The sequence below is a fragment of the Alligator mississippiensis genome, chromosome 12 (assembly GCF_030867095.1).
Source record: "Alligator mississippiensis isolate rAllMis1 chromosome 12, rAllMis1, whole genome shotgun sequence".
NCBI lineage: Eukaryota > Metazoa > Chordata > Crocodylia > Alligatoridae > Alligator > Alligator mississippiensis.
Genome location: NC_081835.1, coordinates 49311370 through 49326691, shown reverse-complemented (window position 1 = coordinate 49326691; position 15322 = coordinate 49311370). Strand labels below are relative to the sequence as shown.

The window sequence follows — 15322 nt, the reverse complement described above, 5'->3', positions numbered from 1 at the left end:
TGTATGCATCACGCGTACTAGTACAGACTCCTCGTATCTCTTACAAGGTCTGCATACCAACTGCTAAAGGCAAGAAACTCACTAGTTCCTCATCAATGCTTGGAAGCAGCACAAAGCAAGAAGCTTTCTAGAAAATTATATGTTCCACTAGTACTGCCCCTTAAAGACTAGCCTCACTACTTCTACCTCATTAAGTATTTCTGCCTTATTTTCTAAGTACATATATTAGCATTGAGACCCTTTGGTTTTCTTGTCCAAGAAAATACTCAAAATGATTAAGAGGTTTTGATTTAAAAAACAACTAAGAAAACTGACAACCACTTGAGAAATGTGTATGGTTGGCAATATATTTAACTTACAAAAATACTTTTTAAATATAATTTTAAAAAGAATATTAAATGCTCAAAAGTACAGACATTTGAAGTTTTCTTATACCACACTTAATGCTGCCCCCTCTCAACAACTCCTGCTTCAGTACAAGAAATCCCAAACAGTTACTATATAAGTCTCTCCTGCTGTGTATCAAAATTACATTATTTGTCCCCAATTCTCTGTTCTGTTTTAGGAGTAGAGATTAGAGCTTTAATTACTGAGTGGCAATCTGTGTTCCATTACAAGGTTTAATTTGTTCACCTACTTCTTAGTTCTAGAAGCCTTCTTGGATGATCTTCAGAAGTGGAGAAACAAAATTACTTATCCAAGGAGGATTCACAGTCTCATTAGCTCAAAAAAACCCCCCAAGTTTTGGACATTTACAGCTGAAAACTAGTTCCCCAGAGAAGCTTAAAAAAATCATAAACATTCATTAGCTGTAAGGTTTTGTGATGAATGTTATAATTTATTCACAAGTTTAATTTATTCTGCTATTTCAGAAGTTTACAAATATTTAATACACTTCACTTAATGCAGTTGAGGACATATATACCAAATTATTAGGGCTCTGAGAAAGAGCACTGTTCCATTTCAACTTGAGTTTTGACGGAGCAGCGCTTTGTTTCAAATTTCATTTCAATTCGAAACTGCTGTCCTGTTTCGTTTTGTCAAAAGTTTCGCTGTTTTGACGTTTCGCTCATAGGCTACAATGGGGAAGCTCGAAACAGCCTATAACTTGTCATTTCTGGCCTGATTTGGATGACACTTGCAGGAATGGTAGCCCCTTCTGAGAGCATGAAGCCTGCCAAGTTTCAAGGAGACAGGTATAGGGGTTTCAGGGAAACTGCACCTCGAAGTCCTGAAAGCAAACAACTCATGTCATGTGTATGTGTTAAGCCACAGTGGGTTCAAAACTGCAGGCTCGCTAGCCCCTGCTGAGGCAATGAAGCCTGCCAAGTTTCAAAGAGGTATGTGCAGGGGTTTGGGGGAAATTGCACCTCAAACTGCAGACAAGCAAAACTCGTGACATGGGTGACAGTGTGCGTGTTAAGGCGCAGCAGGGTGAAAGCTGCAGGCTTGCTAGACCCTGCTGAGGCCACGAAGCCTGCCAGCTTTCAAAGAGATAGGTGCAGGGGCTTCTGGGTTCTGGGGCCCTGCACCTCTGGCTGCTGACAGGCAAAACTCATGACATGGGTGCTTGTGGGACCATGTCTGTCTTGGGGCACAGGAGGGTGAAAGCAGCAGGCCCACTAGGTCCTGCTGTAGCCACAAAGCCTGACAGCTGTCAAGGAGATAGGTGCAGGGGGAGTCCGGGTTCTGGGGCCCTGCACCTCTAGCTGCTGACAGGCAAAACTTGGGGGGGGGGGGGGGTGTGAAGGTGCGCCCTCACTCAACTGACACCAAGGCAGAAAGCAGGGCAGTTCAAACAATGCTGCCTTTTATGTAGTTTTTCCATCCTTCCCCCAGAGCACTGGGATTGGAAGGGGCCTCAGGAAAGGATGACAGTCACTGGCCAGCTACACAGTCAATAATGAGAGCACTCCTTCCCCTTTCCTCTCCTTACTTTAGTTTCTGTTTCCCTGCAGGCAAGCCCAGCTTGAGCTTCGAAACTCAAAACGTTTTGACTTGCCTCGTTTCGTTTCAAGGTTGTGTCGAAACTCTCCGTTTCATTTTGATTTTGCTATTTCGAGCTCAAAACGAGTCGAAACAGCGTCAAAATGAAACTGCCAGTGAAATTTCGCACAGCCCTACAAATTATATATTGGAATTTGCAGACTTCAGGCTTTTTAAAAAAAAGAATATATATGTTGTTATCCTCTTAGCTGTCAAAGCATTTTTCCAAAACTTGAAGACTTAAGTCTGAAATAAGATGACAATGGGTTCATCAAATAAAGTTTTAGGTGTCAAATTATTTTTTCATTAACTGCAGGTTAACTATCATAAAGGACCTAACAAATAATTAAGGCTAGTGGTTTGCCATAGTCACAAATTCCAAAATTTGTACTTTTATGAAAAGTCAACAACTTCTCAGTGTTGCTTCAGAGCTCCTTTCATTTCCACCTAAAATAACTATTTTCAAAATAATCTAAGTAGCCTAAAGGCCAGAAAGCTATTTTCCAAAACCAAACCAGATGTCATCAACATTTCCTCAGTCCCACCTAAAAACTGTGTTTTTGCAGTGGTCCTTGTTGACATAAGAAAATGTGTTTGCAAAGGACGGGAAATCAAATGGGCTACACAATGTAGAAAACAAACAACATGGTTTATCAAACGGAAACCTAACGTGATTTTATAAACAGTATCCCTGCCCCAGTGTTTCTTCTTTAAACAAAAGACCGCATGTTTCTAAAAGTTGAACTAAAACACTAAACGTGCATGAAATAGACACACTGTGATTTGAGGAGGGGGCGACTAAAATTGTAACTTTTGTACTTCATCCTATCACAGTCACAATTTTTTCTGCAGAACCATATTTAGCTACAATCATTGATTAAGGATTATAGGTCTAGCACTGCCCACATAAAAGTAAACTAACCTTGAATAACTTTTATATCAATGTAATTTGTTTAATGCATTAAAATAAGAATAGCAATGTAACAGCAGCAATGTAATTAAACAAATTACATTTTGTTTAATGCATTAAAATAACAATAGCAAAAAACCAGCACTGAAATTAGGATTGTAGATTACACAGAGAATTCTCACACTGATCTCCCAACAAAACTCCAAACTTACCAAGTTTAGCATTCTACTTACAAGCACAGGGTATTACAGAAAAAAAAAGTGACCAGTCACCAAACACTCTTTTTGAGGCTGACCATTATTAGTACTAAAAATCTAGTTTCCTGAATGTGAACCAATGAAGAGTACTTGAGTCTGAGTGTGGACAGCTCCACTACCTCTACCATTATTCATAGCTCTCTCAAGCAGCAGTGAAAATGTCACTTTTATCATTTTGACAGCCACACAGAGGAAGCATGTACTAAAACCAAAACTAGTGGGGATTGGAGACATGCACAGTGTAGATGCAGGGGTAGGGTATACCAAGATACATACCAGGGCAGACCGTTTTGTTACATCAGCAGCCAGCACTTGTAGCAGAAATACTCTGACCTCAAAACAATTCAGAGGCTCAAGAATGACAGGGAGCAAAGAAAATGTTTCTTCTCTTTTCCAAATACTGGGTGGGACAAGATGCATTCAAATGCATCAGAATGACTATCCAAGGGCCAAGGTAACAGGTGGACTCCTTCACTGTTCAGGCCCAGCCTCATAGCAGGCCTCCCAGCAGTTGGTAGCTATAGTGATTCCTTCAACCCCCCCTGTATTTCATCTACTTCCTAGAAGATGTTGGGTAAATTTGTGAAGCTCTGTCTTAAATTATACATATTATAAAAGAAAAATGTAAGTATTATTTTTATAGTTGTTAACTTAGGCCCTCTAATGTTATTTCTAAGGCCAAAAATCCCCTTCTCAGATCCTTCTTATGCCAGCTAATGTTCCACTTGCTCACAGTGGGCACCAGTTTCTGATGTTGTAGAGACTGGAGAACAGGGAGTTCCGATTTGTTTCACTGCATTTCAACTGGCGAGTAGTTTAGTCCTTACTAATTCTTCCCTGCTAACCTCTCCTCTGTGGCAAGCAGTCCAGAAGGTTATACCACAGGGCAACAGCAGCCAGAAGTCTAGTACAGTCTCAACCTTCTCTCACTAATTACCATCTTCAGACGGCAGTGTGCCCTGCGTGTTCCTCATGATTCATGGTGCCTCCCAGGAACTGCAGATCAGTAATTCTATCTTCTTAACTGGTGTTACAATTAATTTTACTTTGGTACTGTGATACCCTCCTGCATGTGTCATCAGCATAGAGATCATCACCTAGCAGCTGGTTTTATCAACTCCTTCCTAGATGACTAGCCAAGAGGATATATGGTAAACGCATAATTTTTCCCAGATGGTTAAGCTGTGACTACTAAAGCAGATATCTGAATAAATCTGCTTTGATCTACATTTGTATCATTATAATGCATATTATTTTTAATGGAAATAAGAACTTCCCACTCAGGGCCTTGCCTTATGATTTTATTACAAGTTCTGCATGCTTGTACATAAAAAATGAAAACATGGTAATGCCAATCTTTATGGTTTTGAAAGTAGTTAAAAATAAAACAACTTAAGATTTGAACAGCTTCATATTAAAGGACAACATTTTTATTTAACAAGTTAGCCATGTGCTATTAAATTGGGCAAGTTAAACTACAACTTCCAGAAATACTGGAAACACTTGAATATACCAATATACCAAAACTTAAATAAAAAAAACCCAGTATATACTATACCTCAATGCTGTTGCTGCTGTTCTCGTCATCCATGTCTAGGCAAGGGAAGGAGGTAGAAAAAAAATTGAAAAGAAAATAATGGTTAATAAGTGACACCAGCTATTCCTGAAGTTGTAATTCAATACCATAATACAGGGCATTTGAGAACTAATCCTCCAAGTTTATTTATTTGACATTACAAGACAATTTAATAGAAGTGCTGCATTAGTCTTCACCTTCCTTTTTCTTCTTGACAGAATATAAGAAACATCGAGCTATTCAAGGAAGCAAACAGGATAATGAATAATGAAATGGTGCAAACAGGATAATGAATAATGACAGCTTATGAAGTTCTCTGAAAGGTAACCAAGCTGCATACTCTGCTGCTTTACTCAAAAGCCCCATGGGCAGCCTGAAAGGAAACACAACAAAGCTGTTTTGCTGCATTAATTAAACATTCTGAAAGTTTATTTCAAACATAGTCCAGGGGCCAGAAAGCCTTCCATACCCAGTTCCCACTAATTCTAATGACCAGTGAGTGGACAATTAGCAAGATGTAAAAAAATAAAAAAAATAAATCTGCAAACATTTAAGATGTCTTCACTAAGGGGGAAAAAAACAAATTTTGAAGTGTTAAACTAAGCCATGTTAACTAGCCCAGGGGCTGGCAATGTTTTTGGGCAGAGTGCTAAAAACACAAATAACCTCAATCTGTAAGATGTTGGTGCGACAGGGGCAGATGACGGGGGAGCCACGAGGGGCCCAATCCTTGTTTTGGCAGCACAGCCCTGGCCTCTTCCCCGCTGTCCTCCCTGAGGCACATGTGCCAAGCAAAATGCCTTTGTGTGCCACACTGGCACCTGTACCAACGGTTGCTTTACCCCTGAACTAACTCATGATAAAATAAGTCAAGGATAAAGCAGTTGTATCAAAGCATAAAACAGCTTGGTTAAAAACAAAATTCATTTGTCTATTTAGAATGTTAACACACCCTTACTTGATTGAAAAAAATACAATTCTTCCTTGTTAAGTCAAGGCCTCAAACACAGAAAAGGCTGTAAAATTAGCCTTCACTTGTTCTGGGATCTAGCGTATTAGTAACATGTTAATTGTAAAATGAAACCTCAACCTAAACCTTGTCCTAACCTTATGATTACTCCACTCCAGCATGAGACTAGACAATTTCTTTCCCTCAAGGAAGATTTGTTCCAAAGTCTAGATTACATGTGTGCCCTCACTCTGTCCCCACCTAAGAACTACGCCGACTTCCCTTTTAGTCAGGGGGGAGTAACTAGCCAATTGCATCCATGAGTCAACAGACAACCACCACAAATCCCAGCTAGGCAATCACTGATAATTTTCAGTTTTGAGGCAAAAACCATGAGCCTTTTGCAAGCACCTCTTTCCTTACACGGTCATAAATTTATTGCTACAATTTTTATAGTCATTATAGAACCTAGACCTGGTGCAACATTTTGCACAATTCTAAGTGTAGACCTGAAATGAAGCACAAGTTAGCAACCAGGTCAAGACAGCTAGCAAGTTCTAATACACGGTGATCCCATTTTCTGTATAATGCTTTTAAGCATAGATAGTTTACAGGTTTTTTGGCAAAATCTCACAGTACTATATCATATCTAAAGACTTCTGTTTCTACAATGAATATTAGCTCATCTTATTCCTCCAGAGGGTGCCTATTTATGTAGTACATTTTATAGTTACCCAACTAGTAATGAAATCAAGTTAACATTGTTTCCAAAGCCTCAAAGAAAAGCTGTCTTAATTTGTATACCAACAAATGCTCTTCAGCAGTAGATTTCAGTTGAAGGTATAGAAGATGAAACACGAGCTTCAGTCTATCCATTTCCTCTGTTGTTAGTCAAAGACAGTGAAGAGAAAGAAACAGAGAGGCAGAAGAGACAGTGTTACAGCAAAGCTGCAATAACTGGGAGGACCATTACCTTTAATTAATGAAACCTTTAAACTATATATACCAAGAAACACTTATTTACATAGTACTTGAGATCATCCTTTAAATATTACTTAAGGGTGTCTTGAGAGTGTTTCAACACCTTAAGCAAGCATTCAATGACAAGAAACATAGCTATTTTAAAATATGACAAATATAATTTTACTTTTGGATATCACAAATCTAAGTTTTTCTATTCTTAAAAAGCAACAACCCCCACAACGGCCAGCCTTCGGACAATACAGATAAAAGTAACTTAAATGCAGAGCGTTAGTGGGTTACATTTAAGAATGAAAGCCCCACCATCCACCCAAACATTTTGGGCACCGCCTCGGATGCGAACAGCCAGCGCGGCACGTCGGGGGCACAGGCAAGCGCCGTGTATGTTCGCGAGTGGTGCGTGTCGCACTCGCCCCACCCCGCAAAATGCAGCGCTCTCCCCCAGCCCCGGCAGGTCTCCTCGGACGGCTCCGCGCCGTTTGGGTGGACGAGGCAGGGGGAGGCTTGCTAAGCGCGAAGGAGAAACCAGCCCCGTCAAAGGGAAGCCGGTTTTGTTCCGCACTTTGTCCCAGGCAGATACACAAACCCGGCCAGATCCGTCTAAAGGCGGGGGAGAAGGAGACAGCAGCTCTGCCCTTACCGGGATCTCACGGCCCGGGGCGATGCCCGGGCTCACCCAGGGGCGCGCGTGACCCCGCCTGCCCCGTCCGCGGGGGCGGGAGGGCGGCGGAGCCCGGCCCTGGGAGCGCGCGGGGCAGGCGGTCACTCACCCCCGGCTCCAAGCGACGCTCCGGGGTCTCCTCGAGCGGGGGGCGCGAGGCGGGTGAGCCCCGGACTGGCCGAAGGTGAAGGGTTCCCCCGGGACAAGTCAGGGGTCAAGAAACAAGCAAGTCCGCTCCCCGGGAGGACAGCCCCGCCCATCTCGGCCGGGTCTCTCCGCGTTGATTGGCCAGCGCGCTCCCCCTCCAAGACTCTCCACGCGGATTGGCTAGAGAACGGAGGAAGGGCCGGGATGGATAGCCGCCCAGCTAGCCAATCAGAGGGGTTGGTGTTGGAGTGTGAGCGGGTTGCTGCGATCTAGGGAAGAGAGGTGCTGGTCGGGGAGCGCGGCGGTGAAGGGGCCGGGACGGGACCGGGGTGAGCCCGCTTCACACGGCTGGGGCTGGAGGAGCCGCCGAGGGGGAGGCCCTAGCCCCGCTCACGCTCTTGTCTCCGCAGCCGCCGGGATGGGGCTTCTCGCCGCGCTGACGCGGGGCCTGGTGCGGGGCGCGGACCGCATGGCCGAGTTCACCAGCAAGCGCGGTTCGCGGTTCCACAACCCAGGCCGGGGCTGCAAGCGCATAGGCTTCTTGAGGAAGGACCGTAAGTTTTGCTTGATCCAGGAGATGATCCCCGAATTCGTGGTCCCGGACCTGACGGGGTTCAAGCTCAAGCCCTACGTGTCCTACAAGGCTCCTGAAGGGGAAGTGGCCGCGCTGACCGCCAAGCAGCTCTTCATGGACATCATTGCCCCCCAGATCGAGAAGGATGTGAAAAATGGGACCTTTGACCCGGATAACCTGGAGAAGTACGGGTTCGAGCCCACGCAGGAGGGCAAGCTCTTCCAGCTGTTCCCCAAGAACTACGTACGCTGAAAGCACCCCTGCCTGCTTCCCCCTGGCTCACAGGATTAAAAGAAGGGCTGCAGATGTTTAAAGACTGCAAACTTTGCCCCTGTTTCCATGTTGAATGGAGGGACATCTTGCAGAAGGAAGAATGCTGCCCTTTTCACTAGGATCAGCTTTTAATAGACACCGAGCTGGGCTGTGTAAAGCCTGATATTCCAAAAATAATGGTAATAAAGTAACTAAACTAATTCCTGAGCAGACAGGGGTCAGACTTTTTAATATCAAATATTTGTTGCAGGCAAGGCGCAAGCCCCACTTCCTAGTTTATCCATGGCCAGTTTTGGGTCCCACACTTCAAGGGGGATGTGGACAGCTTGGAAAGAACATAATGGAGAGCAGCGGTTCCTAACACGGTGCCCGTGGGTGCCGTGGCACCCCCCACAGTTTATTCAGGTGCCTGCATGGATTTTCATGATCATTAAAAAATCACGATTCTAACAAAAAAATGCTGTCACTGCTGCTTGAACTCAGAACAGCAACACTTCAAAAAAAATTTTCACAGGCTGTATGCAACAGCTGCCAAAATGAGATTAAGTCAGTCTGACTGACGCAGTGACAAGAGTGGCGCTTACTACTCCCCCTCCCCAAATGAAACTTTGCACATGCGCATATCCAGGATTCTAAATTGTAAACTTAATATTCATATTGCCGCCCACTGCTTTTTCTTTTAAATTCAGATGTGCCCTTGGGCCCACAAACTTTGGGAACCCTTGGTGTAGAGCAACAACATTTATTAGGGGCCTGAGAGGAAAGGCTAAAAGAACTAGGGTTATTTAGTTTTCCCAGTTTTGGGTAGTCAACAACAGCTTTGTCTCAGAGTAATATTTTTCAGCCAGTTATGCATTTACCTTACAGTAGTTTCATCCTGACCACTGATTCTCAACCAGGGTGCTGCACAATATCAACAATAAGTGTACAAACCCCTGCATGTGATTCTCAAGATAAAAATCCATAGTGTCAAAAAAACAGTTGTGGTCTATTTGAAGTGTCTGGGTTTTTCTGAGCTCTCAGCAATTTTTCCATAGAAAAAAACTGAATGAAAACTAGGAGCTGGCACTTTGAGGGGTGTCTCAAGTCTAACAAGTTTGAAAACCACTGACCTATACCATGTGTCAGGTATCCAAGTTGTAGCCATATTGGTCTAGAGGCAAAAGAAATCAGAACTCATGGTAGAGGTGGTATCACCTCTACCATGAGTTCTGGATTCCTGATCTATACCATGTAATTTCAGCTTACTTATGAGAATGCCATCCTTCACATGAGGATTCTGTGTGTTTGCACCCTTGATGTTCTCTTTAGGGCAGTGGTCACTGACCGGTCAATCTTGAGTCTCTTGGAGTCGACTGGAGGTTGGGGTGGGGGGTGCTGAGTGTGCCTCACTCCCCCACCCAGCAGGTCAGTCTGTGGGGGAGGGAAGGGGCAGGGGCCAGATCAAGGCCCCCCACAGTGAAGGACAGTTCCACAGAGGCAGGGACAGGGTAAGTTGAGTGGGGCCCCAGGCAGGTGGATGGAGGGAAGATCAAGCCCAGGTGGCTCATCCAGAGGCACAGGGGGAGGGCTGCTCCCAAGCCAACTGCAGTAGGGCTTGGGGTGCAAAGCCCTTCCCACAAGGGCAGCTGCCTGCACCCCACACAGATGTAGGGGGGAGGGTGCATGCCCCTCCTCCCACCCCAATGTCAGGCAATGCAGGTGGCTGCAGTAGCTGGGAGGGAGGGAGTGGGGCTGGAGCAGGGGCAGGCCCTGCACAGCTAGGGTGCAGGCCGGAGCTGTGAATGGCCCATCTGGGGACCGCGTGGGAGGGCACACAGCCCAGGAGGGCATGGGGAACACGTGCCCCCAGATCTGTATGCTGGTTGGGCCAGCTGCTCTGGCAGCACTGGGAGCAGGGCTACGCAGGGGGCTGCAGGCACCCAAAAATTTGCCATAGCCCCCTCGTAGCCTCCCCTCTGTGCTGCCACCGCCCAGCCAAAACACAGCACGGCCCAGTTCCCTGCTGTGAAGAGCATGGTGCTATCTCCCCCTCTCTCCCAGGATCTGTGTGGGGTGGGGGCAGGCTGGGGCTAGAAAGTAGTCCCTGCTCCAGCCCCACTCCCTCCCTGCCATTGGGGGGCACAGATCAAGGCCCCAGCGGTGAGGAAGGAAGTGGCTCTAGGGCTGAGGCCTCAATCTGCCCTGCTCCCTTTCCCTCCCCACAGACTTACCTGCTGGGGGGGGTGGGGCAGTGGCAGTGCAAGGTAGATCTTGGGTTGCTTTCAAATGCCAACAGTGATCTCCTGCTTAAAGGTTGGAAAGCACTGTTTTAAGGAAACGATAGGTTTTTGCTGGACCCTGTTTTCCCCTTACACTTGCCTCCCATAGTCTAGTGAGCATAATGGGACCTTTAGCCACCCAGTTATTAAAACAGGCTGACTGCACAGCCTCTGGTTTCAGCAGTGCCTTCATTGTACTGCATGTGCACAGTTCATTATTTTAAAGATGTCAGTTTAGTTTATGCAGACATAGAATTCCCAACTTTATCCTCTTTCATTTTGCTTCTCTAAAGGGGGTATTTGATGCCATGCACTAACTAAGTTAAATCCTAAGCAGCTGAGACCAGTTTGGGGAGGATTAAAGCAATAGCTTGAGTACGCATAAGCGCACATACACACAGGCTTGGATCAGAAGATTCCAAAAATCCTTGCTAAAATGAACTGAGATATGGGGCACTGCTTGTACCCTACATCTCCCACAAGGCATAACTAATTTCAAGATAATTCAAATTAGTATTTGGATGTTGGAGCACTTAGAAAAGTGGTTTTGAAATAGTATTTCTCAACCGTATCCATAGCAGAGCTCTTTTTCAAAAGCCACTGTACTTTGCACTCATACTAGCTACCACAGCGAGGGGTCTGAGGACTAAGTGACCAATGCAGACTGGAGAATTCCTTCACTGCAATATGACGTTCAGAAGCTGAGGAGACTTCACAATTATGGTTTATATACTGTGCCTGCTATTCAGATAACATGGACATCTGTCAGAATAGCTCTTACCAAACAATAGAAAAGCAGTTGCTGCACTCTCCTATGCTTCCAAGAATTCAGAAATTCTATTTAAAATGTACATTCATTAATTTAAAGTCATCATTGTCATTTGATTCTTTTCTTCCTTCCAAGGTAGCAGTATTAGTTTGCCCCTTGATCTTAACTGATACTGGTTTCCTCATCTTAGAATATCAGTTTGTTAGAAAGCACTTGGACTGCTAGCTTCATTTGAAATACACCAACTTAGGGGTGCACCAAAAGAGATTTTGGGGGCTGATACCAGTAGCTGATTTTTAAGGAGGCATATCGGCCAATACTGATCTGATTTCCGATACAGTTGCATGCAGCTAGTAAGTCTGTTGTAGGGGAAGGGGAGGGGAAGGAAAGGCATGGTGGGGAGCAGATCAAGACACCTGCAGTGAGGGGATGGGGCTGGGCCAGGTGCTGCCCAGCCAGGGTGTGCAGCAAGGAGGGGGTGGCTCCCCCTGCTGCATGCAACTCAGGAGGGCACAGGGGGAGGGAGAGAAAACACATGACCCCCTCCAGATCTGCACAGGGCAGGGTGGGCTGCAGCCACCTCAATTTCACTGTAGCCCCCCCTCCCAGCACCACCACTGCCCACCTCGAGCACATCCCTGGCCCAACCCCCTCCCCACAGCACATACATCCATCCACTCACCCACACCTCCAGGGTGCAGCTGCAGTCCCCCCCTACTTCCCCATACAGATCCAAGAAAGACACCTAGACTAAATACAAAATGTGAGAAATAGTGGGAGCATCAACAGACAATCAAAATACAATGTAGGGAAACAAACGTGTATCAGCATAGCCAGATCACAGATGCCAAAAATACATCTGGATTTAGGATGAAAAGACTGATCTGACTTGATCTGAAGTCAATGATGCATATTCAGTCTGCAAGAAAATTCTCTCTACTATAGCACATTTCCAGGCAAGAAGTCTCATCCCTACAAAAAGAAATTTAAAAAAATCCTGATTTCTCCTCACCCAGGATGTCACATTTACTAAATTAATCTCTAAGCAGTTTCTTCTCTTGTCTTGGTACTCAGAGGCAGAGTCCCTTATGTATAATAAAATCCTCTTTAGATACCAAACAGAAAGGTGTTGCTTTGTGAGCAGCTACTTGGCAACAACATTCCAAGCAGCACGTCTCAAATCCAGCAGCAAAGATGCTGCAGAACAGAACCAACATATTTCCACAAGTTTCCTCTATACCGGTGGTTCTAAACCTTTTTCAGTCAATGTACCCCTTGGTCTCAGAGTGAAACTTCACGTACCCCCTTTCAATGGGAAATTAATTGTTTAGGCCCTTTGACCTGTGTTAGACAATGTAAGAAGTATATCTCACGTACCCACAGTTCAGAACCGCTGCTCTATATAAAGTATTTGTCAACTACTATAAATACAAGGAAACATGTAACATTTAAAGTTGCTTTTATTTTAGAAACATCCAAAAATAGGTTGGTTTTTTTTGTTTGTTTTTTTTTAAGTTTAACAAAAGCTCTTTTATTCACAATGCTGATATGCATCTTCATATAACAGTATTTGAAAAGGTGCCGTTCCAAACTACACATGTACCCTTGAGAAAAAGGGCCCTGCAGCAGTAAGATTAGTCAGTTCTGGACTTCAGTTCACTGTTGCAAATACTGTGTTTGTTGCTGGTGTTTCTTCCCTTTGAAAAAACTAATCATAACTCTCAAAGACAAACCATACAAACTAGAAATGACTTAAGTAATTTGAGCTGTTTTTTGGAGAAAGATAATTAGGAACACACAGGCAGTGTAATGTCTTGCTCATGTGTCAAAGTAAAAAGCTTACAGATCAACCTTAGAGTTCTGGAGCCATCCTAGGAAGGAATTAGGACTGCATTATTAATGCCATAAGCAATTTTTGCAAGACACCAATAAATGTTGCCAACAGCATTTGGAGACTTTTGACCTTAAATCTGAAACAGCTGTCGACCCTGGGTTGCTCCTGAATTACAGGTCTCTCCCTAGGAGTATTAGAAGATACAGATTTGGTGCAGGGTGGCATTTTAATAGTCTTTGCTGCAGCTCTACTACAGAGAAACTCGCTGTATAATCTAGGCAAAACTAGCAGTGCTTAATGATGGCGATAAAATGAACTTGTAATTCATGCAGGAGGCGTGGTGTTAAAAAACAACACCATGAACACAAAACAAAACCACAATCAAGCAGAGATAGCAGAATCCTCACAATAACACAGCTCAGAATACAGTTCACTGGAGCTGCACTAGCATTCTGTTGCATCATGTACACCACTTCTTCCGGAAGAGATTTCTCTGTATGAAGGTCACTATAAGTAGATGCCATTATCAGAATGCCAAACTTTGCATAGCATCTTCTTGTGGCACATGCTAGTTTACAAACAGATCATACAGCAAAGTAAGGCACAAGCCTTAACACCAGATGGGAACTCCCTTGGAACTTCAGAAAAAAAATCTGGTTATTGAATAATTTGTGAGCTTGAACAAGTTCAGTGCTGCAGCAAAGTTCGGTTTTGTTTTGTGGAAGGAGAAAGGCAAATGGCATCCAACCACATCTCTAGAGAATAGCAAATAAGACTAACAAACAGCAGCTAGCCATTGAGAGATGAATTTCATGTCAGAATAAAGTATCCCTTGAAATATACCAGCCTCACCACAAATCACAGCAGTAGACAATTAAGTGGATGCACCCATCTTTAACTGCATCCCCCACCAAGGCAAAAACTAAAATTTTGGTTTAGTCAGAATTGAAGACAAAATAGTGAAATTCTAATTGTTTTAAATTAAATAGTGCATGTCTGCAAACGTTCAAGAACCCTGAGCTCCCTGGCAATAAAAAAAAGCTGGAAAACCCTAATGGAAGTGAGACTGGGCACAGGCTGTAGGCTTAGCTCTTCATACAGAAAAATCTTCTGTCACTTCCATCCAACAGACTTTCCAATGATGTCAGTGTGAACGTGTTTTCGGACTGGGATTAATATTTAATACTTTACTCTGAAGGGCTAGTTTGGCTGGTTTCCCATTTCCAGATGTGTAGGATGTTATCATAAAATGAACATGTCGCTATGATGCTGCTCTCTCTTTGAGCCTTTGCCAATTCAGCCTGGTCACACTTTGTGTCCAATCCCCTTTCATCAGGAAGCAAAAACTTAGGGTCTGGCCCCATCTCTGCTTTGACCTGTGAAACAGGGTTTTCACCCCCCTCATCTAACACTACATCAAAAGTAGCTGTAGGAGATTCATAAACTATCTTCAGGTTCTGGACTTGGAGATCCAGCTTCTTGACTCCTGGATCTGCTCTTGCCCCTACCCCCTCAGAAGAGACAGTTGGGGAAGGGTCCTGTCTTACACCCAGCAGATCCCTTGGAGAGAGTCTTGACCAATCAGCTCCGTAAGCCAAGGAGTTATGCAAGACGTAAGAAGACAGAACGGTGCATTCGTCAGCGTTTTCAGCTAAAAATGAATAAATGGAAATTTAGGCTGTGACAGGCTGGGTTTCACAACCTATCTGTAAGCTGGTCTAACACTAGCTACATTATGTAGGAAGTATTCCCCCACACCACCCTATGTGTTACTATTCTCCTTTACACAGTAGGAAGAATTAGACACATCTGAGAAATGAGGCAATGGTACAAGGAAGCTTTCCTAGCCAGCTTCCTCTTGCTATCCTCACCTTGGCTCCGCTCACTGAACAGCTGGGAGAAGAGGATCAGTATGCGTGTACAGGCTTTGTATAAGAAGCACTAAAAGAGTCTCAGAGAAGCATCAGGTAAATCAGTTTTACACAAAGCTGTCAAAACCCATCAAGGCCCAATTAAGGGATGTGACAGGCCTATAATTAATATAAACACATTGTTCAGAGCTTTTTCTAGTGCTATTTTGGATTAGGACAATTGGAGGGTTCTTCATGTTTGAGGCAACCGCCAGCTACTTGGGAGACATTTGT

The 15322-nt window shown here is 44.3% G+C and overlaps 2 protein-coding genes across 13 annotated transcripts in view; one reads left to right on the top strand and one right to left on the bottom strand.

The window, feature by feature from the left end:
- PNPLA7 (patatin like phospholipase domain containing 7) overlaps positions 1 to 15322 on the bottom strand; it is a 280484-nt gene that overhangs the window by 253489 nt on the left and 11673 nt on the right. For 8 of the 11 annotated variants that reach the window (XM_059715483.1, XM_059715482.1, XM_059715484.1 and 5 more), the window contains one exon: positions 4712 to 4746. In XM_059715483.1, coding sequence (XP_059571466.1) covers positions 4712 to 4746 — 35 coding nt within the window. Of the gene's footprint in view, positions 1 to 4711; positions 4747 to 7299; positions 7323 to 7429; positions 7596 to 12786; positions 14830 to 15322 lie in introns of those variants that run through there. The other 3 variants (XM_059715479.1, XM_059715480.1, XM_006268295.4) reach the window with 3 other exon arrangements.
- Positions 7689 to 8521, top strand: MRPL41 (mitochondrial ribosomal protein L41). Of its 2 annotated transcripts, none has more exons than XM_014602667.3 (2): positions 7689 to 7749; positions 7878 to 8521. In XM_014602667.3, the coding sequence occupies exon 2, from the start codon at positions 7886 to 7888 to the stop codon at positions 8291 to 8293; it is 408 nt and encodes a 135-aa protein (XP_014458153.1). In that variant the 5' UTR covers positions 7689 to 7749; positions 7878 to 7885; the 3' UTR covers positions 8294 to 8521. The 2 variants fall into 2 exon arrangements, with proteins under 2 accessions (XP_014458153.1, XP_019331281.1); XM_019475736.2 differs by lacking the exon at positions 7689 to 7749 and adding an exon at positions 7774 to 7796.

Excerpts from the sequence above, each read along its gene's own strand:
- MRPL41 (XM_014602667.3), top strand. The coding sequence starts at position 7,886 with ATGGGGCTTCTCGCCGCGCTGACGCGGGGCCTGGTGCGGGGCGCGGAC.